Consider the following 27,270-nt stretch of genomic DNA (forward strand, 5'->3'; position numbering starts at 1 on the left):
GTACTTCAAGCAAAGCATCCAACTCCAACTGAGATGGCGTTCCACAGCAAACAGCTGGTGTCTGAACTTTGGCTTTTCTTGGAGCAATAAACATTCTACAACAGCATAGCTTTGGGCTTACAAAACTAATCCAAATGAAAATATTCTCAGCTGATGCATCTTCTATTTGGAGTCCCAGCTAAAAGTAACATACCAAAGCACAGACAGTTTCAGCAATGATGCCTTTCAACAATAAATGCTGTTTGTACATTTAGGTTCTGTTTATCTTTGTTGGCTGTGTATAAAACTGAAAGATTTCCCCTCTTTTAAGAGGTATAAAACATAAGAAGCACTTTTCATATTAAGACATGAATCTGAATTATTTTTCAATGAAATGTAATTTTTCTGCCATATGCACTTTCTGTCATATGTCATTTTCATATGCAAATATGCTTCTATTACAAATTGTAGTCTCAGTGAATATACATCACACTGTTTTCTATAATGAGCTGTTAAGGTTGGAATGCTCTCAAGATTTTCAAAACCTACAACCAACTAAACTGCAAACTAAAAGCTTGAATTTCCTCTGTGTGTATCTTGAGTTGCAAGTTTTAACTGCACAAAAAAAGTGGAATGCGTATGCCTAAACTGAAACGGAAGTCAGCTCCTTTGTCTTCCATTAAATGCTAAACTAAATGAGAAGCATATGACTTTGCTTAAGTCTTTATTGCATGAAACTGCAGTTGGTCCAGTTAAAGCTTTGAACGATAAGAGCAACTATATTAACATATTAAGTTGAATATTTTCCAACATATTAGTCGAGCAGGACTGATTTATCATTTTGCATTCAAGACTGCATGCTGACCCAGCCTTATTTACCCCACAGAAGGTGCTTTTAAAGTTTGACAGTATTTGTAGTAGTATCATTTCAGACTGCTGAAAATAATCTCACTCTTGTCTAGCCATTTGGAATTAATGAAGAGAAAACCATATTGAAACAGTCACACAAGAGATCTCAATCAGCGAAAACGGTAGGTGTTATCTTCCAAGAAGTTATCTTATCAGTTTTAACAAGTTATTGTAAAAGTTTATTATATACTAGATTACATATGTTAAAAGTTATAGTATTTTTTTCTATTGTATGCATGCTATTTTTTATATTTAAATACATTGTTATTACTTTGTTGCATATTTCAAAGTTTAGTTTGCTCTACAAAATAGTCCTTAAGACAATGAAAAAAACACTTTTCAGTCCCAGGCTGGGCTCAGCCCTGTTCCTTTTAACTATTTCATCACCATACATACAAAATCTAAAACAATGTTTTGTATGTATTTCTATCAGCACTTAACTCACAAAACAAATCTGCAATGTATCAATTTGTACTTCTATTTTTCTACACTGTACATTGTCAACTTTTTAACATTGGAAATATTTATAGAAAGAATGCTAAGAGTTAATAATTTTTCCACGTTCCTTAAGCATTAGAAATCACTGCCAACTAGACCTCTACGCTTTAAATATTGTTTTGAGAGATTGCTTTTTTTTATTTCCAGTCACAAAGAAATCATTCTGCTTAGTCCTTCCAACTCAATACAAGCCTCAGCCTCTCAAAATGAAGACTTTGCAGAAATTTGGTCTCTTCTTTTATTTTTTGTTGCCCTTGGTGAAGTTGGCACCACCTAAACAACACTCAGCCACATTTTATGACCCTGGTTTGGCCACTCTTGAAGAGACGATATTTAAGCAAAGTTATGAAGACATAATATTTAAGGAGGATTATGAAGACAAGCCACAGGATGCAGTAAAAAATCAGGTATTTGACAAGTTCTGTGTTCATCTATGCATGCAAGCATGTTCCATGGGTAATTATGAAAACAAGTGGAAAAAATAAGGATAATGTAAAGTTAGCCAAAATAAAACCATAATATAGTTACACACAATTGTTTTATTTTGTTCCTTTATCATAGTGGAACTGTTTGGGCACATAGGAATGGGCAATGTGACATACCTATGTGGGCCACAAACAATGGGTGTGAGCCCATGTTTGCCTTAATGCATGACTTTCTTCCCCTTTTATTTCTATAGTACAGTTTACCAATTATCTGTTACATTATCATAAAGAGTGACCATTCTGCACTGATATACAAAAAATCAAGTGTGGTCCATTGATCTATCATGAACTCATTTTCTGGTCTAGACAAGTCTTAGGCTTATCCCAACCCCCCAATCCTTTTTGTGTAAAATAGGTTTAACAGTGGCCTATTTTATGAGAGCAACATTAATATATATTATAAGGAACTTTGTGCATTATATGAATGATAAACAGCTATACAGTACAATTCTCAATTATTCAAACCAAAACACAGCATTGTACCTTAACAAGCCTTATAAATTGCCACTACATTTAATGCATTCACAATGTCCTGCCCTATTCAATAGTATTAAATACCTGCCCTGTGATCATTCAGTGATGGGCGGGCTACAAGTACAAATAATAAATAAATCAGTATTTAAAATTATATTGTCTAGAATGTAGTACACATATGCACAAAACCTATGGTGGATCAAAGCCTCATAACATGATGTTCAGGGCCAATGCCAAAAAGAAATTTAAGGTTTTAGCATTAATGTTGTTGTTGCGGTTGGGCATGTGACAAAGCTGGATCCAAAAACACTCCCATACTGCCTACTTGTTCTTTCAAGGGAAGTGCAATTCATCCAGGGCAGCAGTATTCATAGAATCATAGAGTTGGAAGGGACCCTGATGATCATCTAGCCCAACCCCCTGCAATTTAGGAATATGCAGTTGTCCCATACGTGGATCAAACCTGAAACCTTGGCGTTATTAGCACCATGCTCTAACCAACTGTCACAGATGGTGACAATTTAATTATTACATTATCTGCATATGTATTAAGTTCTTAACTGTTTATTCCTTAAAGATGTCTATTTACTATTTTTAAAATTGTTTACCTAAAAAGGAGAAAGTGTAACATTTTAAGTATAGTAAACTCTGCTTTGCACCAGTAGATGGCGCTTCAGTAAGATGAACTTCAGTTTATAGTACTTATCTTGCAAATTTGTTTTATGCAAAACTAGTCCATGTAATGTAAAATGCGTTTAATGATGTTTGAGATTGCTATAATCCACCCTGGGTCCTTCAGTGAAGGATGAGTAATACATTTAATAGTGAAAAGAAGAAGTGAGAAGGGGGTTAAAGAAGGGCAGCCAAAGCGATTAGAGTACTAAATGGGGAGAAGCTAATGTTTCACTTAAAAGAGAACCAAATAACAGGGGTTACAACTGAAGGGTATTAAAACAAAGACAAATGGCTTTTCTATTCATAATATTAAAACAGGATATGAACAACAAAATTAACTCAATGAACATTTAAGTGCATAAAAGACAAGCTCTTCTCATATATTCCATACGCTGACCTGAATTTTTGCAAGTAGCACAATAGTTTGTCACCTCATATTTTAATACCTTTTATGATTTCCATGTCTTTTAATTCATGAACAGAAACAACATCAAAGCAGCAATACCCAAACTTGGTGGCACATTTGCATACCTTGATGGGGACTGGGGTATGATTTATAATTATTTATAAAACAGCCTGAAAGAAAAAAGACCCAGTAGAACAAAACCCTGCTCACAAGTTTACAGTTAATTAAATTAAGTCACCTTGTTGGATCCCTCCACCATTCCATGTCCCTTCAAAACATGACTACATAAGGAAAACCCTGCTGAAGATCTAGTTTGTCCAACATGCTATTCTCCAAGGGCCAACAAGATGCCTATGGGAAGCTTACAAGCAACTGGTTTTCAGAGGCATGCTGCTCTCAATGCTGGGGCAACATAGACATCTTAACTAGTACCCCTTGGAGCCAGGAAGCCCCCCATATGGCAATTGTTCCGCTGCAGCCCCATCGCCAATCTATGGGCAGTGACATCCTCCTGAGGAAATGCACAAGAACTGAAGGCACAAAAAAATCCCAGAAACATCACTGTTGTACAGAAATAGCTGTAACTATCCATAGTCATGCTGCTCTGAGATTTTTAAATAAGGTAACTCCCAATTTACGTGGAGGTTACGTTCCAAGACACTGCATGTTTAAGTGAAATCACATGTATTAGAAACTGAAAAAGCCGGCAAATACCCAGTTCTGTCCCTGTTCCTTTTTGTGATTGGGTCGCTTCCAGGTTCAGTGTGAGGCACATGTACACAGTCACACACATATCAGTCACATCTAAAATGGCCACTGCCTGTATTAAGCAGTTTATAAATGTTTCATATACTTAAACAATAAATAAAAGGTCAGAGGACCCAGTTGATGTGATGAGGGGTGCTCCTGCTTGATGGCTGAGCAATATGGAGTTGCAAAAAGGATGGTCAGCTCAGTCCCAGTAGTTGTCTCAACTATAATGCTGATGATATGGAGAAAACACAATCAGTTGTTTGTCCAGCTTCAGAGTGTTACTGTGGTATCTGAGAGGCTTTTATTCCCTCATTTCATTTTCCCAACAGATCCCAGGGCAGGATTCTGAAATTCCAAAATTCTGATGGAACTACCAAGAGGGCCCCCTCTGCTAATATTAACACTGGGGAGGGTCTGTAGGGAATGAGGGGGGCCTTTCAGATATTTGAGGTCTAAATTGTTTAGGGCTTTAAATACTAGCGGAAGCACCTTAAATTGGGCCCAGAAAAGAATTAGCAGCCAATGCAGCTGTTTTAGAACAGGGGTTATATATGAGTAGTAAAGGCAGCCCCAGCCAGTAATCTGGCTGTTGCGTTCTGAAGCAGTACAAGTTTCTAAGTCATCTTAAAGGGCAGCTCCAGAGTGCACTGTAATAATCCAACCTGGAAGTTATCAGAGCACTGAGTACTGTGGCCAAGTCACCTCTGTCCAAACGGGGCCATAGCTGGCAAACAAGCCAGAGATGGAAATAGGCATTCCTAGCCACGGAGGCCACTTAGGCCTCAAGTAACAGTGCTGGAGCCAAGAGTACCCCCAAGCTATCAACCTGCTCCTCCAGTGGAGTGCAATCCTGTCCAGAACAAGCTGTGTTCACCTCTTGGACTCAAGAAATTGGAACATACAACACCTTTGCTGGCCCACATCCAGCCTGCCACTGCCTCCACACACCATCCCACTTCTTATTAGTCTGAGTGTTCACTGCAATTCAGAATTGGTAACCATGGTTTGATCCCAGTTACAGGGAGCACTGGGACACAGGAGGCGCTGTGGGTTAAACCACAGAGCCTAGGACTTACTGATCAGAAGGTCGTGGTTCGAATCTCTGCGACGGGGTGAGCTCCCATTGCTCGGTCCCTGCTCCTGCCAACCTAGCAGTTCAAAAGCACGTCAAAGTGCAAGTAGATAAATAGGTACCGCTCTGGTGGGAAGGTAAACGGTGTTTCCGTGCGCTGCTCTGGTTCACCAGAAGCGGCTTAGTCATGCTGGCCACGACCCGGAAGCTGTACGCCGGCTCCCTCGGCCAATAAAGCGAGGTGAGCGCCGCAACCCCAGAGTCGGCCATGACTGGACCTAATGGTCAGGGGTCCCTTTACCTTTACAGGGAGCATTAAACCCACAACCTCCCAGTTCAGTCATCACAGCAAACTACCAGCTAGGTTATATTGTATTAAGCTAGGTGTGCCAGGGAAAGAAGCTCACACGCGGTGCATGCCTGATCCAATAAATCATGGTTGTTGGGCCAGGAACATGACATCTGATCTGCCCACTAGCAAATGGAAATAACAAAGTATTGCTTAATTTAACTGTCTGTATTCAACATGAGGTGTCACATGAAGTTACCCTATCCCAGAAGTACTGCTGAATGTTAGATTTTGGTGTGTGTGTTTTAAACTAGATTGTTTCCAGTGCTCCAGGAAATGTTCCAGACAATGTGGTTTATTAACTTTTAAAGGTTTTACCACCACTATTGAATAATAATATATTAATCCCTGCATGTGTTTTTATAACTTCCTACATATAAGGAAAGCAATGATATGTTCCTTTTCCACGAAAATGAACTGCAAATGCAGAGAGATGAAGAGATACTTAATGAGGGATCAACAAATTTAACAGGTAAGATTTTACCACATTTCAGTATAATATCAACCTTAAAACAAACAAACAAAATAGTTACCAAAAATGTGAGAAAGTATGCACACTGACATAAGCATCAGAAGTCAACTTGCCACTTGCTTGGAGCAAGTAATGATTGCCCTGATTGAACCACAAAGTGCAAGATGCACTGGTCTCCCCTTCTCCCCTATTTCTAATGCTTCTAGTCAGAGAAGCATGTTTTGGCAGCTGTGTGCATGCACACTCACATACTCTAGGCTTTAAAAATTGTACTTTTTTAATAAGCCTAGACAGCAAGCACATGCTCACAAATATCACAGAGTTGCATTTTCCCAGACAAAAATGATGCCAGAGAAAGCAGAAAGCTCAACAACAGATCTCACTTCTCCACTACAGTGTTAGTGCTGGCAATATGTGATCAATCAGTATTGGGTCTAGCTGCTTCAGAATCTTGACTAAGGTTTCTCAGTGTCAGAAGAAAAGGGGATGGAGAACAAAAATACAGTGGTACCTCAAGTTAAAAATGCCTCAGGTTACATACGCGTCAGGTTACAAACTCCACTAACCTGGAGGAGTTACCTCGAGTTGAGAACTTTGCCCCAGGATGAGAATGGAAATCATGTGCCAGCGGCACAGTGGCAGCAAGAGGCCCCATTAGTGAAAGCACGCCTCTAGTTAAGAACAGTTTCAAGTTAAGAATGGACCTCCGTAATGAATGAAGTTCGTAACTAGAAGTACCTCTGTAGGCAATAGTGAAGTGAGTAAATTCCTCTCCATGAAAACAAATGAGGAGGATTGAACCCATCTGTCATATCAAATTTCATTCCAATATCCTAAGGTTTGAGAAATATTACAATTAAAGCAAAGAAAAAGAAAATAGAGACTATTTCTCATGATCTGACTATTAAACCTGGAATTCTAGTTAACCTACATTTGTTATCCTTTCATCTATCTGTATTTTTCAACCCATACAACAATAAGACATGGAGCTGAAAACATTTTAGAAAGAATACGTACATTATCTCAAATTTACAAGATATGGTAAGTTTCTATGCTTTAGAAGCCTAAATTCTAAAATTTACTAGGTCAAGTCTGTTTGAATAAAGTGCTATGTAAAAAATTCTGTTGACTGACACTAAATTCAAAGCTGTCAGAAGGCCTCATGTGATGTGAGTAAAAAAATGTTTCCATATCCTAATGTCTGCAAAATACACGTAAGACTATTTGAATATAGCATTTACGCCCCATAAAGTGTGCCACTAGGACTGACAGACAATCAACCGTCCAACATTCCACTTACATAGAAACAAAATTATCTTATTTCAGATTTGGCTACTTGTCTGCTGTGTGTTTGTTTAAGTGGTTCAGTTTACTGTGAAGAAACAGATATGGAAAGTGTTCCAGCTCTGCCAAAAGAAACTGGCTATCTTTATGCACGTTTCAACAAAATCAAGAGGCTGAAAGTATCTGATTTTGCTGAAATTCGTAAGTATATACTTGATTTAAAACTACATACCGTACTTCTTGACTATACTAAAAGTTTTGGTAAAACATTAAAAATACATTTCATTACCTTTAAATTCATGTCCATATACTACTACTACTACTGAAGGTGAATTACATCTCATTCATAAAATTTTAATTGCAACCATCTATATTAGTAAACAAATAAACACTGACCAAGATCACTCTATTCTTTTTAAGTTCAATTCATTTATTATTCTTATTTTTAAAACTTATTTTTTCAGATAAATAACCACAGGTATTGTATGAATCACCATCCTGGAAGAAGCAATCCTTTCCCACACAAGGGACTATCTCTTTATATGATTCCTGTGGCCATAAAGTCAGACCTAGATAACAACTAAGAAAGAACATTTTAATCTTCAGCAGTACCATTTTCTTCATATGCATATACATGTATGGTTAATTAAATATTTAATTGATTAATTAATTAATTTAATATTTCTTCATCAATGACAACCCTAGAAATAAGATAAAACAGCATAGTACTATCCTTGAGCAATGCCCACTGAATGAGAAAGGATTAATCCTAGAACTCCTTTCTGTAAGTTGAACACAGTGCTACTCTAGGAGGAAGACCAAAAAAGAATACATGCTCATAGATTAGCAGGACAACATTGTGTAAGCTGGCAGGAAGCAGACACTGGGTACCCTTGAGCAGCCTGATCAAATGCCAAAATCTCAGCAAAAAGGGATTAAAAAAATAAAGTAGCTTTAGTGCTGTGGTTTAAACCTTCCTACTGAGCCAAGCACCCAGCTCCTGAGAGGGCTGCAGAGCAATCATTTGATAAGTGGTGAAAGAGAGATAACAGCTGAGGAGGTGAGCCTGTTTGTGCACTTTTATTACTGAGTGTAGTAGTGGGGGGGGGGGGTTCTCTTCCCTGACAGCCCACGTGCACAGAAGAGGAATGAGAACTCCCTTGCAATAGTCTGCTCACTCAGTTGCATGAAATTCCTGGTCATCTGTGGTTACCAGGCTAGTGCTAGAATTAATTAGACATTTACAATTGGTGCTGCCACTGTAAAGGAAGAACACTGGAGGACATTGAAGGCAAGCTTAGTTTATTTGAAGCTCTCCCAAGGAGAAAAATTATCAGCGCAATACCCAGGACTCTATAACCAGGCTGCACAGCACAGCCTATTATGCAGCAACACTTTACTAGGGGCTTAGCAGGTGATTGCTTAAGAAAAGCATCAGAGCCTATCTTTTCTTTCTTTCTTCTTTTTTAGCCACACTGAAAAGAATAGATTTGACTGGAAATATGATACAAGATATTGAAGATGGGACCTTTGCAAAACTAGTATTATTAGAAGAACTTTCACTTGCTGATAATAGACTTGCCAAGCTTCCAACTTTGCCTCCAAAGCTAACTTCACTCAAAGCAAACAACAACTTTATTAAAAGCAGAGGAATTAAAGCAAATGCTTTCAAGGTAATAAAATTTATTATTGCAATTGATTCCTATGTCACGCTAAGCCAAACCATGGCTTAGTGCAACATGTATGCTCTATGAGAGGACATCCTGGCCACTTGGCTCCTCCTCAGTTGTTTTGCTGCTGTGCTATAGTGAGCTATGGCCTGGTGTGTGCACGTCATCCGAACCCAATCTTGTGGTTTAGCTCTTCAGACTATCTAAGAACTATACCCCAGATTTGTCCTGTAGTTTATATTTTATGCTTTGGGAAGCTTTTCTACTTCTTCAATACAATATTGCATGGAATCCCAATCCAAAGGACCATACAACTAGTTTTGCATCCCCAAGAAGGCTGTCAGCTTGTTTCTTAACATAGCAGCCCACATGCTACATAGCATTTCACCATTTTTTGCTCAAAATATCCAAAAACAAGTTGTTCAGAATTAATGTTATGAAAAGGAGAACAGGTAAAGTAGCATAAATAAGATGGGATTTAATTCATTAATTTTGGTATGCTGAATGGCTTATATATGCCCAGTGGAATCTTTGATTCTTTTCCATGCTCCTCTCTCCCCATCTACAGCATCTATCATATTAGTGTTGGTCCAAAAGAACTGAAGGAGATAACTTTTTAAAAAATGTGTTATTCTTTTTAGATTAAGTAATATTTTTATTTATACTACAGGCTTCAAACATCTTTCAACACAACTGAATAGCCCAATCCCTATCAATAGATCCAATTAGTAACCAATTATCTTGTTTAAACTGCTTGTAAAACAGTTTCTTTTCCCCTTCTTTTCTGTTTCTCTTTTACAGAAGTTGACCAACTTGTCATTTCTCGACCTAGGACACAATTTACTTGAGTCTGTCCCACTTAACTTGCCAGAGAGCCTGCGTACTCTGAATCTTCAGGTCTGAAAACATTTTGTTGCTGTTGCACAAAGAAATATTTTGTGTGTGTGTGTGTGTACACACATACTACCAATGGCCCAAGAGAACTCAGCTTTACATTTTTTTGTTTCATTTTTGTATTTTAAAATACTTCATCAGAAAGGTGGTTTATAAATTAAGTTAATAAATAAAATAAAACAGAAGCTGTGCACTGAAAGCCTAAGCAAGGGAAACCGCAACCTGCCCAATAAAGAATACTGTTCTCTGGTAACTTACAGATTCTTCTGAAGGGATATGTTACTGTAGCGTAGGGACTCCCATTTGTAATCTAAAGGAATCTGCAAGTTTTATTTTTCTTCATGTAAAGAAGAAATTTTCAGGGCAGAATACTATGCAATAGACAAACAATGTTGTATAGGAAGAGCCATGAAGGAACCAAACATTAGTGTAAGGACTTTCGAAAAACCATGTCCTATATACAATGTACATATGTATAACAGAAATCATTATAGTGCTATCGAGAGATGTATTGAATAGGATTTCAATGAAAGAAAACATCAAACTAGTATATCTTTTAACTAGCATTGGATCTTCAGATTTTTCAAGTTCACTGTTTTGATTTGCAGTTCAACAACATAACCAGCATCACAGATGAAACATTCTGCAAAGGGAACAATCAGACCCGTTACGTTCGGCAACGCATGGATATCATAAGAATGGATGGCAACCCAGTCATCTTGGGAAAGTATCCCAATGCTTTTATGTGCCTGAGAACCTTGCCTATAGGCACATACTTTTAATTATTAACAAAACTGAAAATGGTAAAAAGTAGGTAAAGATTACCATTTTATCATGGTTTCAATTTGTCTTTCCATGTTAATATCTTCACATATGTATATTCAACACTTTTAGCCGTTATAACTTCTACCTTAACTTGTGAAATTGCACGTTCTGATTTAATAAGCCTGAGCCTTTTTTATTTCTAGAACTTAGACTCAAATATAAAACCAGTAACATATTCTTTTTACAAGGGAACCAATCTACAGGCAGTGCCCCATCTATGTGCATTCAATATGTGCATGACGATGTAAATGCACATCACGCTGAACCCGAAAGTGGCCCAAAAACATCACAAAAAGGGGCAGAATGGGGAGGCGGTGGGGAACAGGGTGTTTGCAGGCTTTTGTTTTCAACTGTGTTTCAAATATGCACTATTTCACTGACACGTGCAGTACAGTGGTGCCTCGCAAGACGAAATTAATTCGTTCCGCGAGTTTTTTCATCTAGCGAACTTTTCGTCTTGCGAAGCACGGTGTCGGAAAAGTTTTGGAAAAGCTTCAAAAATCACCAAAATCCTCAAAAAAGGCTACCACACCGCGTTCTATGAGTTGCTCCTCGAAGTCAAGTCGCAACTGTATTAACGGTGTTAAGAAAAAGGAAACAAACTTGCAAAAAACGCAAGACGTTTTCGTCTTGCGAAGCAAGCCCATAGGGAAATTTGTCTTGCGAAGCAGCTCAAAAACCGCAAAACCCTTTAGCGAGTTTTTCGTCTTGCGAGGCATTCGTCTTGCAGGGCACCACTGTACCTCGGAACGTAACCCCCACATAAATGGGGGGGGGGGTTGCCTATATTTCAAAAGAATAAAGAAATTTTAAAAAAATGCTTTAACACTGTGTGGAGAATAATCAGCTGATGTAGAGAGAAGGGGTAGTATTCTCATGTGACCAGTCTAATGTGTTTTATATAGGAAATACATAATGCACAACATGTGAGAAATGAGACAGACTTTGCTGAAGCAGAATAAACTTTTGTTATTTTCTAGCAAACATAAAGTAGCTGGATTTAAGACACCAGTTTTTTGTCTAATGGCAAAGTAGGACACAATATATTGGGGATAAAATGGAGGCAACAAACAGCTTTTCATCTTTAATCAGTAACAGACCTACAAATAGATCTGAGGAAGTTTCCCATTGTTTAAAGTTGGCAACTTCTTAGTTTGCTTTTCCACTCACAGAAACGGAAGTGTGAAGAGAAAGCAAAGGGTCTGTGTAAAGGTGCATGAACCTCATACAAATCCTAGGTTATTAAGCCAGGATTTCATCATGTGAATGAGACCAGTCAGATTGAGTTGGTTAGATTTCTGAAGAAGAAATAGTCAGCACCTGAAACTCATGCTTGGCAATATTAATATTGCTTAAAAGATACCATGGTATCTTAAAAGATACCAACATAGTCTCTGCATTGAACACTGTTACCAAGAAACAATTACTCATTTTCTGAAAAACCCTGAAGAATATTAATAACTGAACAATTCATAATGCACCTTATTGACACTCTTTAAGCTGTCAATGTACTTAGAAGGGAAATGCATCCATTTTGGTAATATTAAGTACAGTTCTATACAATTCAAATAGGTATTTACAGACAACCACAATCTTATGCACAATTCTAAGTTAGTCCTATTGAGCTCTGTGGAACTTGATTCTACCCAATCATGCATAGTACTTTGCAGTAAGAATAAGCAATAACTGTGAATTTTTATTGTATTTAATATATCACTCTCCTCAAGCCACCACATGACTATTTTTAGATTGTGGTACCTGTGTTGTGATCAGCCAGAGTTTAAACCCTTATCTCAAAACAGAAGTCATTTGGGCTGGTTGAATATAATTGTCCAACTTTGTGCATGTCAGCTGAAGACTTCTTCAGAAGTACCTTCTTTATCAGTAAATTCTGATCTGCGTGCTCTTTTTTTCATACCAGATATGTTCTTTTCTGATTTAATTATTTACTAACATTGAAGATTTTTACAACTATTAAGCTCTGCTCTAGCTCTGCTGCTTTAATTGTACTATGTATCCAATCTCATTTACATGGCAAAATCTTTAGAGATTACTGTTTGCTTTTAGTTTGTGTGTATTACCTATTGACTAAAACTCTATTGACTAAAACATGTCTAATAATACAAATCATCAGAAAGAAAAAGAAAGAAAGAGGACATACTTCACTATTCCTTTGTAAGTAAATGGTCTTCTGTGACTGGGCAAAGATGGTAATACATAGTTTGGCTTTGGCAAAATATGTGGTTGGGCAATGGCACCAAACCTCACTTCCATTTTATTATCTCAATCCTTTCCTTGTTTGAGCACTTTCAATCTCCACCTACAGCCAGGTAGATTGAGTATTTATTTGATCACAGCATCTTCCTCAGTTTTACGTTCCATGATTTGCCACTCCTTCTACCACATCCTATGACAGACAAATTGAACCCTTTATTTGCTCTCCACTAAACCCTTCTCACCTTCCCTCAATAGGCATATTGGGGGAAATCCTCAAATTGTTGTGACCCAGTCCTCTTCTATGACAATTCCAGAGTTACCAGACTCGGAATCTGTGACTAACGGTTCAGACTTAGATGAGGAGTCTTGTCAGCCAACCAACCACACAATGCTCTTGACTCTCCCAGAACCTCAATAGACAAGACAGTGAAAAGTTTCAACTCGGCAGTCCACACAATCATAAAACATTATTTTTGAGGGACTGAGATTTTTCAAATAGCACAGAACCAAACAACCATGAATTTATATTTTCCCCAAAACTTGCAGTACCATTAAATTAAGCCATATTTCAAAAACCAATGTCATTCAGTTTACTCTTGTTCCATAATGAAGTTGGTTAACAGAGAAAAAGGAAGGTTTAAAAGAAAGCATAACTTTTCAAAACACTACCTTGAAATGGGTCAAAGTGCGTTTCCGATGATCACACCACTCAGTGAAATAGGAGAGGCATTTGAAGAACAGCAAGAGATTCCCACTCTCTTCAACTCTAGAAACAACATTATGCCATTAAAAAATATTTCCATACCCCTTACAAAAATTCATTTATAATTTTTAAAAAAATATTTAGAACATCATTAGATTTTCTTTAGGCCCTCTGTTGGAAAGAACTTGCTAAAGCTGTTCAAACCAAATACCACATCATTTTGTGTATCTTCTGTTTAGGGTGATTTGTTGTGCTGTTTTAAACAGATCTTGAGAGGCTTAGTCCTGATTTGGATACACTGCTAATCCATAGTTTGTTTAGCTTAACTATAATTTGTTTGTACATCTGAAACCATAGTTTGGGGCCATCAAACCAGTACTGTAGATTACAGTTTGCAGTTGCTTTGTAAAACTCAGTTTGCGTTAACCGTGATTTGTAATTATATCTATGTTCCATATCCTGGCTTAATTCTAGTTTGTTGCATTGCTCCACGAATGCTGCACACTCGCCTACACAGATACAAGTGAAGAGTTGCTGAAAATTAATCTGCTTGCTTGGTTAAGAAACTGTCACTGACACTTTCTCAGACCTCACATACCCTACTCACTCTGCCTGGCAGCTCCATTCCCTACCATCTCATGATTGTCAAGCTTCCAGCAGCAATGATGGAGTGAGAAGGCAGGGAAGAGACCACAGGCACTTTTACTCATATCTAACAAGGAATACATGTTAAAAGCACACGTTTGCAAGCCCTACCATCACCAACAAACTCTGGGCAGGATTAATCTAATGAGTCCCATCAGCAACTCCTGAAATTGATTAAGGTGAACAAAAAAGAAAATGCTTCTGAAGTTATTCAGCCATGTGAGAGGTGGGAACATATAAGCCCAAGGCTCACTGCAAATTGTGCAAGTCACGCTAAACCACTGTTTATAGTCACATGAAAATGAAGTCGTTAAAAGAAAATTGTAACACATGCAAAAAACAACTTATGAACCACAAGCTATGTGTGATAACTTTTAATGATGTTGAACAAGGAAATGTTTCAGAATTGTTGGATTCTACATTAAGTCTTACAAAAAAGGGGGGGTTTAGAGTACCAAAGCATGATTACGTTTTTGCACCCATACTGGGGTGGGGGGGTCGAAAGCAGTGACCCTTCCAGTTATGGCAAAAAATGCTTCATGTTTTACCCTCCTCCACTACCTACAAATGTAAGAGTCTTTCAGTGCTTAATTGGATCCAGATGTGATTTAATACTCACTTCTGGCACACTACTGATGGACTCAAATTTCAGTTGGCTGGTAGGCAAAAGTCAAGTTTAAATGCTTCATACTGCATCAAGAAAGCAGCTTTTGAAATAATTACACAATGAGTTAGTTCTGTGATGATGATATAACAATCAAATCTAGCATGAAAGCCAAACACTCGCTTATAATATTTTTGGGGGAAACTCTTTCCCATCGTTATTTTGGTGAATGTGCCACATCAATTATGTTAGGCAAGAGCTTATATGCCAAAGTAAACCCAGTCTGGTTTGCTAAATATCAATGGGCACTATATACGTATGAAAACTGTTACTGCATAAAATAAACACAGTAAATCACTTTGTGTGACCCATACAACAGATTACATTAAACATTGGCTGCCACTTTTTATATTGCTCTCAGAAATGGGCAGAACTTCTGAGATGCCACTGCCTATTTCCACAGATGAAGGGAAAGAGTCAACTGTACTGCAACCAGCAGAGAAATTCAAGATCAGTTAGGCTCTGGGAAATACCACATGCTGAAATAGAAATCCTGACAAGAAAACCTACATTTATGTACTGCAAAGATGCTAAGCTTATTTTTTTTCATTTATCTTTACCTTGGTTTTGCAGCCAAGCATGTTTCTAAAGGATCTAAACAGTTAAAAAAATAAAAATAGCCATATTGAGGGTTTTGTGTATGCTTTTGACTTCCATTTGGTTTGATTTGAAAGGGAAAGGAGGGGGGAACTATGCACTGTAAATATTATTTATTCCAAGCCTGCTGTTGTTACTGGGGGAGGGGGAGAGAAAGCCTTCCTCGGGTGTATTTTGAGTAGCAATTCTCAAAGGCAAGGGATGCTTTAGTGACTCCCTTGACTTTAAGAATTGCTTCTAGAAACATGCCCATAGTGATTCCCCACAATTCACTGGACCAGGACTAAATCATATTTCTAACACTTGATTTCCCTACACAAACCTCCTATTTGACTGTCACTACCCCCATATCTGCATTTATTTTAAAGGGTAAGGAAACAAGAGTTTAAAAACTCATGTGATAAGTTCTCTAACCTATGAACATCTTACATATAAAGTATTTGTGAGTGTGGTAGCAATTCAGCTTCAGGTACTTTTAGAGGAAACTATCTGGACACATTCCAGTCTGGGTTCAGGCCTGGTTTTGTCCCAGACTTGGCCTTGGTTGCCCTGACAAATGACCTTTTCTTCAGTAGCGATGGGGAACTGAAATCCTGCTGCTCCTGTTATAAGTCTCAGCAGCCTTTCATACCACTGACCATGGTATCCTCCTGGACCATCTCTGTGAGTTGGGGATTGGAGGCACTGTTTTATGGTGGTTTTGCTCTTACATATTATTGTTTAGCTAATTTCTTATGTGCCCTTCACCTATAAGTTTCCAGGGTGCATTTCAGCAATTTAAAAATACATTATTATTATTATTATTAAGTTTTCAGTTTTCCAATAATCACATGTAAATCAATACATACTCAGTTTGACCTCTCCTCCTCTTAAACATCAGTTTAAAACAAATTACAGTCAACAAATAGGGTGGATACTGAAAATATGTATCTCAGCTGTCAAAGGCCAAGATAAAAAGGTGCCCCTTCAGCATATGACAGATACATACTTGCATGACATGTCTCAGAGACATTGGGAAACTATGTGTCTACAATCTGGCAACATAGTTGCAGGATACCACAAAGCACTCTTTATTTCCAGGGTTTGTTTCCAGGGTTGTTTAGCATCAGTATGAAGCCATTGGGAGCAGTCACTGGGAAGTCTGGGGTACAATGTCATCACTGTGCTGATGCCACCAAGACTGTTTCTCCATTAAAACTGAGTCAGGAGCGGCTAGGCACAAGCTGAACCCGTGCCTGGCAGCAGTGGTGGGCTGGACAAGGGCTGATAGACTGAAGCTGAACCTAAGGCAGAGACACTGCGGGTGAGTGATTCCAAATCACAGATTGGTACACCTTTAGAATAAGGTAGTTCATTCTCAAACATAAAAGCTGTATTATCTTGTATAACCATATATGCTAGCAACTTAATTAAGAGAGCAATTTTATACCACATGTGGGTGAGGGACATCAAGCCCAGGGGCTGAATGTAGCCCTTCCTATCCCACCCTCAGGACTCTCCCTAGGCCATACATCCTCTCCCCAGGCCAAGTCAGTCACCTGCCCAGTGTGAAATGCTTTTCCCTGGGTGGAATGTGTCCTTTGACTGTGATAGTGCCTTTTTGTTACCTGAATGGATAGGTGTATAGAAGCACCACTGGTATGTAGTCTGATAAACTATGAGCCACATCTGTTGATGCTGGCCCCACCACTGACATATGGCCCATGGAAAATTACCTTCAAGGGAATAAAAGTTACCCCTTGGGCTAAAAAGGATTCATTGCCTTACTTTACCACATAGCTGAATGTCTCGATGAACTCAGTGGGACTTGGAACATACTATATGTTGTGTGTAACTGACATTGTCCAAAGCAAAGAAAGATATTTCTCTATATATTAGTAGAAGTCTTACCTTAATACAAGCTTGCTTAAATCCAAATATTTGTCAGATTCTATCACAATGCTAAGGTCCGTAACAATAGCTGAAACATTTTTGTTACACTGGTTCAGAAAAAAGAAAATGTTTTATTAATAGATAAAATAAGTAAAAAATACTCAAATATAGGACTAAAATATGATCAAATTACAATGATTTTTTCTATATATAGTACATAATAAATCAATGAAAGGTGACCATTAAGAGAAACTGCAATTTGGCAGAAATTTGGATGTCCTATGTTGATCTCTGGATGAGTTAAGGCTACTCCAAATTTTCTTCAACATTAGGGAAAACTAAGATCTGAAGGCACATGAGTCAGTCATGCTGCTGATGCCAAGGAGGCCAAGAATAGGGTTCTCTACTTCTGTAGTAATACAGAAGGTGTCAAACTTGCACTATACTGCTGGCTTACCCTTCTACCACTTTAAAGTGTGCATTTGACAAGTGTTAAACTACTCTTGGAAGATCTGGCAATGATTACTGCTGTTTCCTCTGGGATGCTTTTAAGAGATGGCATTTTTGGCTCAGGGCTAGAATGTATCCTTCCAAGTAGAAATAATAGTTGGGAAGAATTTTTGATCTACTGTGACTTCATTTTGTGAAGAACTATGGAACAGGCACTGCTTTTAGAAACATAGGAAGCAGCCCTATACTAAGTCAGACTACTGCTCCACTGGTTCAGTATACTCTACTCTGACTGGCAGCAGCTCTTCAGGGTTTCAGATGGGGGGGCCTTTCCATTCCTGTCAGGAGTTGAATCTGGGGCCTTTTGAATGCAAAGTGGATGCTCTGAGACAAAGGAACAGTAGTAGCTTGCTACCTACCAAAGCAGTAATACAAAACCAGTACCCAAGTTAACATTAGCACAGAAGTAAACTACTGCTGTATGAAAAGCTTCCATGTGCACTCTAAAGAGCAAAACTTAGCAAGGGTGAAATATTTTAGGCAAACTAAAATCTTCAGAAGCTGAAGTTACATATTTATATCCAAGTGCCATCTTGTGGTTGAAAGAGAAAATGACAAATGCAATGTCCTAGTTCTTGAGGAAAAGAGTTTTTATTTTAGATTTATATCCCCAAAGCAGTGCAAAGCATTCATGAGCTACCACAAGTCCATTCTTAAAAATATAGAATAACTGAAGCCATACAAAGAAATGGACATTTTAGGAGATAAGTGAACAAGTTAAAAAATTTACTGGCGAAGGGGCTCCAGAGAGGGGCTGCTTAAAATGGCAGCCGCTCGAGTGCTGCTGCTGCTGCTGCTGGCACCAACAAAGCCCAGCCCCCTTCCTCCTCTAGACAGGGCGGGGAGAAGCCAGGAGGAGGGAGGGAGGAGGTACCGCCACTGTGTGAGGGAGAGGGAGGGAGAGGGAAATAACGCGTGTGTTGGAGATCCAAGTGGCAATTCCCAGACCGTCCATGGGACGGATCCAGAAGGCAATTGGGCCTGATCTGGCCCGCGGGCCTTAGTTTGCCTACCCATGGATAAGGCTATCAAGAGCTGCTAACCATGATGGTCATGAGATATTACAATGTTCTAGAACTGATTATCCTAAAACACTTCAGCAAGATTCTTTAGATGAACTTATGGATATCACATACCTTAAAAACTAAAGGTTTGGGGTTTTTTATTTGATCTCTTGTTTTATGCTATTGTTTCCACAACATGTGGAGAACACACTAAAACACCCATACAGCTGGTTTCTAGGGATGTCAAATACACATATAACAGCAACATGCAAACAGTCAACCATTTTCACTCCCTTCACTTTGCTGCACTCCTACCCGCTTTCATTTTACTTAAGGAAAACCTATTACTTGTTTTTACTTTCCTTCGTTCTCTGATCTTGGCAAGACACAAATAGTAATTCATGGAATTACCATGTAAATGATGTAAATGGAAAAGTCTTAGGGAAAGACCAACAGATTACATCAACTCAACCATGCTGCAAATGGCAGTTTGCCACTTATAATGGACATCATGTGAACAATTTCTGGTCTTTTAATTTTCACAGAAAAATTACTTCATTTCAGCAGCAACCTAAAGCTATAGACACTATTACAATTCCACTGTATGAAAGATCTACAGGTGGATATTTAGGGATAGCTGAATGCCCTCCCAGAAAGCACATCTTCTGCTTACATTGTGATCTTTTTAGCACAAGGTGAATATTTTTTTATTTTCCAAGTCTTTTTAATTTTTAGAATTGTAGAGTTAGAAGGGACCATGAGGGACATCTAGTTCAACCTCTTGCAATGCAGGAATCTCAGTTAAAGCATCCATGACAGATAGCCATTCAATCTCTGCTTTAAAACCTTCAAGGAAGGAGAGTTCGCCACCTTCGGGGGGGGGGGTTCGTTCCACTGTTGAACAGCTATGCCATCAGAAAGTTCTTCCTGATATTTAGTTGAAATCTCCTTTCCTGTAACTTGAATCCATTGGTTTGGATTCAACCCTCTGCAGCAGGAGAAAACAAGCTTGCTCCATCCTCCGTTTGACAAGCCTTTAGATATTTGGCTATCATATCTCCTCTTTCCCAGGCTAAACATACCCAGTTCCTTCAACCATTCCTCATAAGGCTTGGTTTACAGACCCTTGATCATCTTGGTCACCCTGGAATAAATTTTACCTTCATGCCGATGTAAGACTAGCCAGTTTCCTTCTTTAATCAGGATTTGAGATTAGAGTCTGGAATCGATTAACAAATCTAGGTTATGTGGGGACACTATCTAATCTTAATAATAAGCATTAATGTAGAATTAAATGTGGGAGATAATTTCACTCTAGAGGAAACATGTTACCCCACTGCCTAGCACTGATTACCTAACCACAGTTTAAAAAGCACCAGCATTACAACTGAACTGCCCCACTGAGGGCAGATGTTTGTTGTAAGGCAAATGCTGCACATGACAACTAACCAATTCCAAGCAGGATTATCACAGCTACAGTTGCAGAGGTAAATTACAGGAAAGTGCTATTTTGTGCTGTATTTAAATTATAAGTGTAAAAAATAACTACAGTTGCTAGGTATATTATAATTTGGTGTTTCTCTGTAAGAAACCTAAGATGTCACATAAACAGAGGCTCCTGTTTTAATGACTATTTCTTACACTATATAGCTTTATAGTATATTTCAGAGCAGAAGAATACATAATCTGCAATACTCACCTTGTTCATGCATCACAATCAACCAGTTAATAGTTTACCATGAATGAACAGATGGCTTCCAATTCAGCTCCCCTAGCAGGAGCAGAAACAGCAAACAGCAATCCTTGGTTTAGTGTTATATCCAAAACCATCCCAAAATCAGCCAGAAATCATGGTTTGCAATTCCCACTCATGCAGTGGGTGGGGAGTTGAAGCAGAAGCCACTTGCATGCTCACAGTGAGACAATGTCTGTCCTACTGGGATAAGTGAACAAGGTGAGTATGACAGACTTTAGACCTACGTTATAAAATATAAAATAGAAGTCTGGATTTCAGTGCTAGTTTATGAAACACTGGTGTACATATATTTTTCTAAAGGGGAAACAATTTTTCAATAAAGATACAAATGGCAAATCTATAGTAATTTATATTTTGATGCTCATGACTATGTCATTATGAGAAGATGGAAAATGCTGCCATCTACTGGCAATTTAGACTTATTTACCTTGTTCTAACAGGATGCGGGTGGCGCTGTGGTCTAAACCACAGAGCCTAGGGCTTGCCAATCAGAAAGTTGGCGGTTCCCTTTACCTTTAACTTGTTCTAACTCAACCCTCCCATCACACCCCATTTAGATTACAATAGGACAAATCTATAGTAATTTATATTTTGATGCTCATGACTATGTCATTATGAGAAGATGGAAAATGCTGCCATCTACTGGCAATTTAGACAGCTGTTTATTGCAGCAGCCCTGGCTATAAGCTCCTCAGGTGAATGTTGCCTCTCGGAGGAACCTCTCTTGGGGGGATGGTCAGCTCAGAGACCAGGGACAGCAGCAGCAACTTCTCCCGGGAGGACTTCCAAGGAGAGAGGAGAGGAGAGGAGAGGAGGCTGAGGGAATACTTCACAAGGGAGGGTGTTCAAAAAAGGGTGAGAGGCTGCCAGCTCTTCAGTCAAGGGGTGACTTAATTGGGCTCCTGAGCCCCAGGGGTGCTGCAGAAAGAATGTAGTTGGTTAATGGAGCTGTGGACTCAAAAGGTTGAAAACCTCTGCTGTACACACTGAAATAAGCAGCTGAACTCAGTGGAGCCTACTTCTAAATAGACAAACACAGGATTGTGCTCTTAAATGGAACAAGTCATCAGAAGAACTAATCTTTCATGTGTTTCTAAATTAAATACACATAAAATACTCAGGGGTGTAGTCTCTTACTCAGAGAAGACCCATTGAAATTAATGATCATGACTAGCATAGGTTCATTAATTTCAATACTAAAGGTCAGTTGAATACAACCCTCAGTACTATTCATTGTATTCTATCAGAAGCAGAGATGGGATGGCAAGGTGACTCAAACAACTCTACTCAGAGACTAGTTAAATTTGGCTCTTCTTCAACTACAGTACTTCCACGCAAGTTGGTTAGTGTTATGGAACTTTAACTGTAAGAACTGGTGCTAGAGGTTTCTATAATTTTCTTCTTTCCTCTTCATCCCTTTTTCATTTTGCATCACTTTACATAGTTGGCCTGAGAGTCAGTGCTGCCATATCTGTTAAGTGACCTTATATAAGTCACTCTGGATGCCATTTCAGCTGAAGAGTGTGACATAAATGCTTTAAATTAAATATTGCAATGAGCTTTCTTTTTAGAAACACACGTGCGCACACCAAATACTAATCATTAGCAAGGAAAAGTGATGTTTTATCTTTCATGCTGAAGGGAAATGCTACTAGACTTTCTAGAAAAGTAGTTACCAAAATAATCAAAGTGACGCTGTGACCAAATATAGATGGTTGCCAAAGAAAAATCAGACTTCCTAATATATACCTGTTTGATATGAACGTCTTCTTCCTTTGCCTGATTTTCTTCCATGAGTTGAAATTCCAACTGAAAGGACACTGAATGGCAATTTCCTGATAGCCTGTATTTGTGTGTAGTTCTAGTTCCACCTACCACAAAAGTAAACAAAAAGAGACCTTTATTATTGTACTGATATCTGTTTAATTCATTTTAAAAAGTAAGTAATAACATTAAAATTAGCCATATTTAACATAAAATATTTATTCTACCAACCAGTTCATGATTACAATTGTCTGAAGCTGGGCTGGAGGAACTTGTGGACCCTCCACGTGTTGCTTGTTCTGAACTGCCATCTTCCCTCACTATGCTGTCTGGGGATGATGGGAGCTGAGAGTCCAGAAAATATTTAGAGGACCCCTATAGAGTGAAGTAGCCGCATTCATTCCAAACCACACCAAGGAACAATCTGTACTGACAACAGACTCACAGTGAGTTCCCTAATCAATGAAATGGCTAAGATCAAGTCAAGGTTATGTCCAGCCACATGTGCTGGGCCAACAATGTACTGAGACAGCCCTGTCATTGTCATGGAGGCTATGATGTCCAGAGCCCACCTGCTTGGGCAGCCTTAGTATGAATACTGAAGTCCCCCATGACCACTCTGAAAAAGCTATTCAACATAATTTTCGAGAATACTCACACCTGCTTGATCAGGGAGATTGTAGTACACTGGGATGAACAGTACATTAACAACATCTCTGATCTGTCTCTCTGGCCCAACAACACATACAATCCCTTGAACCCAGACAATGCACATCAGTCTCCTCCTAGAAAAGGGGACGAAGATTTTATGGACTATGGTGAACCCCTCCCCACCGTTAATCTCTCTGACATGGAATGATGTTGCACCAAATACACAGGTGAACACACCTGGGTTAGCAAATGGCCACCAAACTCATCAGTCCGAGTCTGTTATACACACCAAGTCAGCTTGGTGATAGATGTTTTATTCTGGGCAGATCTGGCATTAGTCAGCACCACCAGTATAACCAGTGTTGGCTGACCAGTATCCCCAGATTCTAAAATACAAAAGGAAAAACAGAAGGGGGGGCTTTCATTTAACTAGGCCTCTTCCTCTCCTCTGTAAACCTTCACTCATCTCCATACCTCCACCTATCTGATATCATGAGGATATGCAGTCCCAATACATCTTATGTAGAATTAAAGACTATACAGAAAACGGAAACTACAGCTTGAGGATTTGGACAACAGGTTATCCTACCCCAGCTGTAGGATCTTTTCAAATGTGATAAGGTATGACATATGACAGAAGCTTATAGAAATTAAGAATGGGTGAGGCACAAAGAGTCAAAATACTTACTTTTCTCCACAGGTTTTCTAGAACAATGTGTGAAGCAAATGCCTGTAAATTTCATCATGAAGAAGAGATCAGACTCTAAGAAGTCAAGCTGAGTTTTCAAGTCTGGAGAAAATTCATAGTGCCTTAAGTCTTCTTGAGATTTTCCTTTAAATGATTTCCTGATAGAAAAAACTTCAGCTGTCAGCAAGAAAATGAGAAGCCTACTTCCAGCACTGACATATTGGCAAATAGCCTAGTTTTTTGTGTAAAGTATTTCAATACACATCTCCCTAGTATTGTTTTACATAACACTAGACTTACATTGCACTGGACTGGCTCAAACTTAATGAACTTGGTCCAATAAGCCATATTTTATTCAATTAATAATGAACTGTGTACCCAGACACTCCCTTCTCTCTTCCTTTCCTTGCAAGTTTGGCTTTGGCGCCAGTATCCTAGATTATTAAATCTAGGACTTCCAACAAATCAGAATATCCTGGTTTCATATTCTGTTGGGGGATTTTTTTGTGTGAATCCTTAAACTAATGTATTTCTCATCTGGGAAGTTGCAAGAAACAGTGGCTTAAGAAACTATCAGTGCCAAAGATAAATGCATGAGGGGAAGAGGAAGCCTACAGGAACACAAGTTGTTCTTGTTGCAATAAGCCACGAACCAATATCATTATGTTAAAAATGAGCAAACTGATCATTTTAGTTTTAAATCTAACAAATATGATAATTAGGCAGGTTGTACACAACAGTACTCAAGGCCATCTGTTCTTTACACTGGTGTTAATATTTATTTTCCTTTTCTAACTGATACCATGTAAAAGCACATCTATTGTTGAAACAAAAGGTCATTTCCAATTTCAAAGTACCAGCTTCCTAATCACTTAATGTACTGGCTGCCACTAAGATATCTGTAACAGATGCCCTTTTACATTTGAGTAACAGAAAAAAGTTCAGTTTTACATTGCCTGCATATAGGATAAAGGCAATTTTCTACATTACTGTCCAAACCAAACTCAGGACCCTTCAAGGATCAGTCCCAAACTGCACATTACTCAGTTGGCTTTACATATGAATAAACATGGATTGGGCTAATTAGATAGATAGATAGATAGATAGATTTGCATACATAGCCTTCATTATCTCCCCATCAGAATAAGCAAAAGATCCATGTAGACTACATTCATATTCTTCTGTTAACATCTTAATTTCTTCTTCCAAAGACTGGATTTCATTTTCATAAATCTTAATATCATTATTATTCATTTTTCACACCCCAGGCTTCCTACAGAAAAGAGAATGAAAACAGCAGTTTGGTAAGTAATGGATTCCCCATCCCCCCCAAAAATTAATGTCATTAAAATTAAGGTTAAATTTTCAAACTTAAGTGGAAAAAGTAACATTTATTCATTGGCTTTCTTACCAGACATTCTGGTAATCATCCCTAAAAGCTTTTTAAAGTTGGCATGATTTTAATTGTTTATCTCTTAATATCTTAATGAAGAAATTAATTTGAAGTAAGTGAATTTGAATTTTGGGGTACAATCCATGTAGTTAGCTCGTCTTAGTTGTCAGAAGCAAGAATGAGATTCAGCTTAACTATTACAGAAGTTTATAACATGCAGTTAGATTGCCTGAACCAAATGTAAGATGTCCTGAATACCCTCAAGATCACTGGATATATTCTGTGGTGCGGTGACATTAAATACAGTGGTACCTCGGGTTAAGTACTTAATTTGTTCCGGAGGTCTGTTTTTAACCTGAAACTGTTTTTAACCTGAAGCACCACTTTAGCTAATGGGGCTTCCTGCTGCTGTCGTGCCGCCGGAGCACGATTTCTGTTCTCATCCTGAAGCAAAGTTCTTAACCTGAAGCACTATTTCTGGGTTAGCAGTGTGTGTAACCTGAAGCATATGTAACCTGAGGTACCATGTAGATACAAGTGCTGTGATCTGAGAGTCTAAAATATCAAACCACACATGCCAAGTACATTTCTTTATTGTCAGTCTTGGCATACTTGTCCTTTTTCCTTTTTCTTTTTTTGCTCTTTAAGTATCATGAAGGTAGAAACACAGGGCAGGGGAGAGAGCAAAATGTGCTTTTCAACGTATGCACACATATACGTCTAATGGGGACAGAGGTGGGCTTCCTTTATGGCCACCAAATGCAAGCCCTACTAAGAGTCCCAGGCTTCCCCAGTGTTTTCATCTCGAAGGGTTTTTTCTTATGCGGTGCTTTGCCATCAAGGCATTACACTAACCTCACCGTCCCTGCCATCAACTTTGAGGGAGTCGAGGCGGGGGCAAGAAATAGTTGCTGACGGAGGGCTTGGACCCCAGATGAGGCGGGATGAAGCGGTCCTCTCAGGCGGCAGAAATGGCATCACCCGACCCTGGAGAAGCTCCGCTTTGCCGCTGGGGAGGCCAGCATGGAAGCTCCCACCCCGGCAGGGGCAAAAATTTCCCTCGGGGGCAAAAACGTCTCACACAGGCCTCAACTGTGGGGCCATTTGGCATGGAGACCCGCCGCGACTACGAAGGTGGGGAGGGCCAGGCGGCAGGGAACGGCACAGGCTCAGAGGCACTCTCGCCAAAGGCAACAGGGGCCCCCGTCGTTGCTTCAGCAGCAACTCCTGGCAACTCTCCCCTGGCCCCACCGCCCCGAGGCTGACGTAAGGAAGGCAACGTACCCCTCGCGCCGCCGCGAAAACCGCCCTAGCTCGAGCTCCTCCGACCAGGCGTTAGATCTGAACTAACCGCCAAATAAAGCGCGTCTCAGACGCTACCATCGCTTAGAATAAGCGGGGGGAGAGAGATAAACAGGCTAGTAAGCTTCGTCATAACCCTGGGGTTGGGTTAGGTCTCCCCACACCCCGCCACGACTCTTTCGAAGAGCCTTGCCGCGGACAGAAAAAGTTTCCGCGGAACAGCCCATAGCTCTCTTTTTCACACACCCCACTACCTTCCGTTTCTCCCTCTTGAGGAAGATCAGATAGTTCAGTCCAGAAGTCTGCAGAGTATACTTGTCCGGCTGGGAAACAGTGAGCTTGGATGGCACGTAGAGATAGGAAAAGTTTAGAGCGGTGCAGAGCTCTAAAACGGGAACACGCGCGCAGCATCTGCTTTGGGTTGTTGGGCGAGCATTGGAGGGAGCGGTTCAGGTGGCCGTTTGGTACCCAAGCTGTGTTTTGTATAGATTTTTCATTGATTCAGGTGGGAAAACGTCCACAACTACAAAAGGACAAAACGGGTAGCTTTCAGCGCCCTTCCATTACCAACCTTCCCTCCCTTTTTTTTCCTAAATCAAGAGCTACTTAACAAAGTGACTGCAGCGTATTCGAGCGTTCCTAACTCCGCGGACCAGAGACGATTAAGCCCCATGGAATTCATTGGGCGCCTACCTCTGAGAAGACATGGTCAGAACTGCACTTAATAACACTGGGCTATATATTTCAGAGCCGGGAAAA

At 39.3% G+C, this 27,270-nt stretch overlaps 2 protein-coding genes across 5 annotated transcripts in view; one reads left to right on the plus strand and one right to left on the minus strand.

Moving 5' to 3' along the window:
* The window catches only part of CENPP (centromere protein P), a 155,307-nt gene extending 128,049 nt beyond the window's left edge, over positions 1-27,258 (minus strand). The window contains exons 1-6 of one of the 3 annotated variants that reach the window (XM_083489044.1): positions 26,766-27,258; positions 24,934-25,089; positions 23,817-23,974; positions 22,463-22,584; positions 17,462-17,550; positions 13,632-13,728 (exon numbers count right to left, since the gene is read on the minus strand). In XM_083489044.1, coding sequence (XP_083345170.1) covers positions 13,632-13,728; positions 17,462-17,550; positions 22,463-22,584; positions 23,817-23,974; positions 24,934-25,070 — 603 coding nt within the window. In that variant the 5' untranslated portion in view covers positions 25,071-25,089; positions 26,766-27,258. The other 2 variants (XM_083489042.1, XM_083489043.1) reach the window with 2 other exon arrangements.
* OGN (osteoglycin) lies at positions 656-10,787 on the plus strand. Of its 2 annotated transcripts, none has more exons than XM_083489040.1 (7): positions 656-1,010; positions 1,534-1,793; positions 5,982-6,072; positions 7,399-7,557; positions 8,827-9,029; positions 9,828-9,923; positions 10,529-10,787. In XM_083489040.1, exons 2-7 carry the CDS (start codon positions 1,593-1,595, stop codon positions 10,700-10,702), a joined length of 924 nt encoding a protein of 307 aa, XP_083345166.1. In that variant the 5' UTR covers positions 656-1,010; positions 1,534-1,592; the 3' UTR covers positions 10,703-10,787. The 2 variants fall into 2 exon arrangements, with proteins under 2 accessions (XP_083345166.1, XP_083345167.1); XM_083489041.1 differs by having other exon boundaries at positions 690-1,010; positions 1,558-1,793.
* Positions 27,259-27,270: the final 12 nt, after the last annotated feature.

This window comes from Podarcis liolepis (assembly GCF_965112155.1).
Source record: "Podarcis liolepis genome assembly, chromosome: 2".
NCBI classification, from domain to species: Eukaryota; Metazoa; Chordata; class Lepidosauria; order Squamata; family Lacertidae; genus Podarcis; species Podarcis liolepis.

Coding starts and splice junctions, on each gene's coding strand:
- OGN (XM_083489040.1), top strand. CDS start 1,593: ATGAAGACTTTGCAGAAATTTGGTCTCTTCTTTTATTTTTTGTTGCCC. Junction 7,558..8,826: donor ATCTGATTTTGCTGAAATTC/GTAAGTATATAC, acceptor CTTCTTTTTTAG/CCACACTGAAAAGAATAGAT. Junction 9,924..10,528: donor TGCGTACTCTGAATCTTCAG/GTCTGAAAACAT, acceptor TTTGATTTGCAG/TTCAACAACATAACCAGCAT.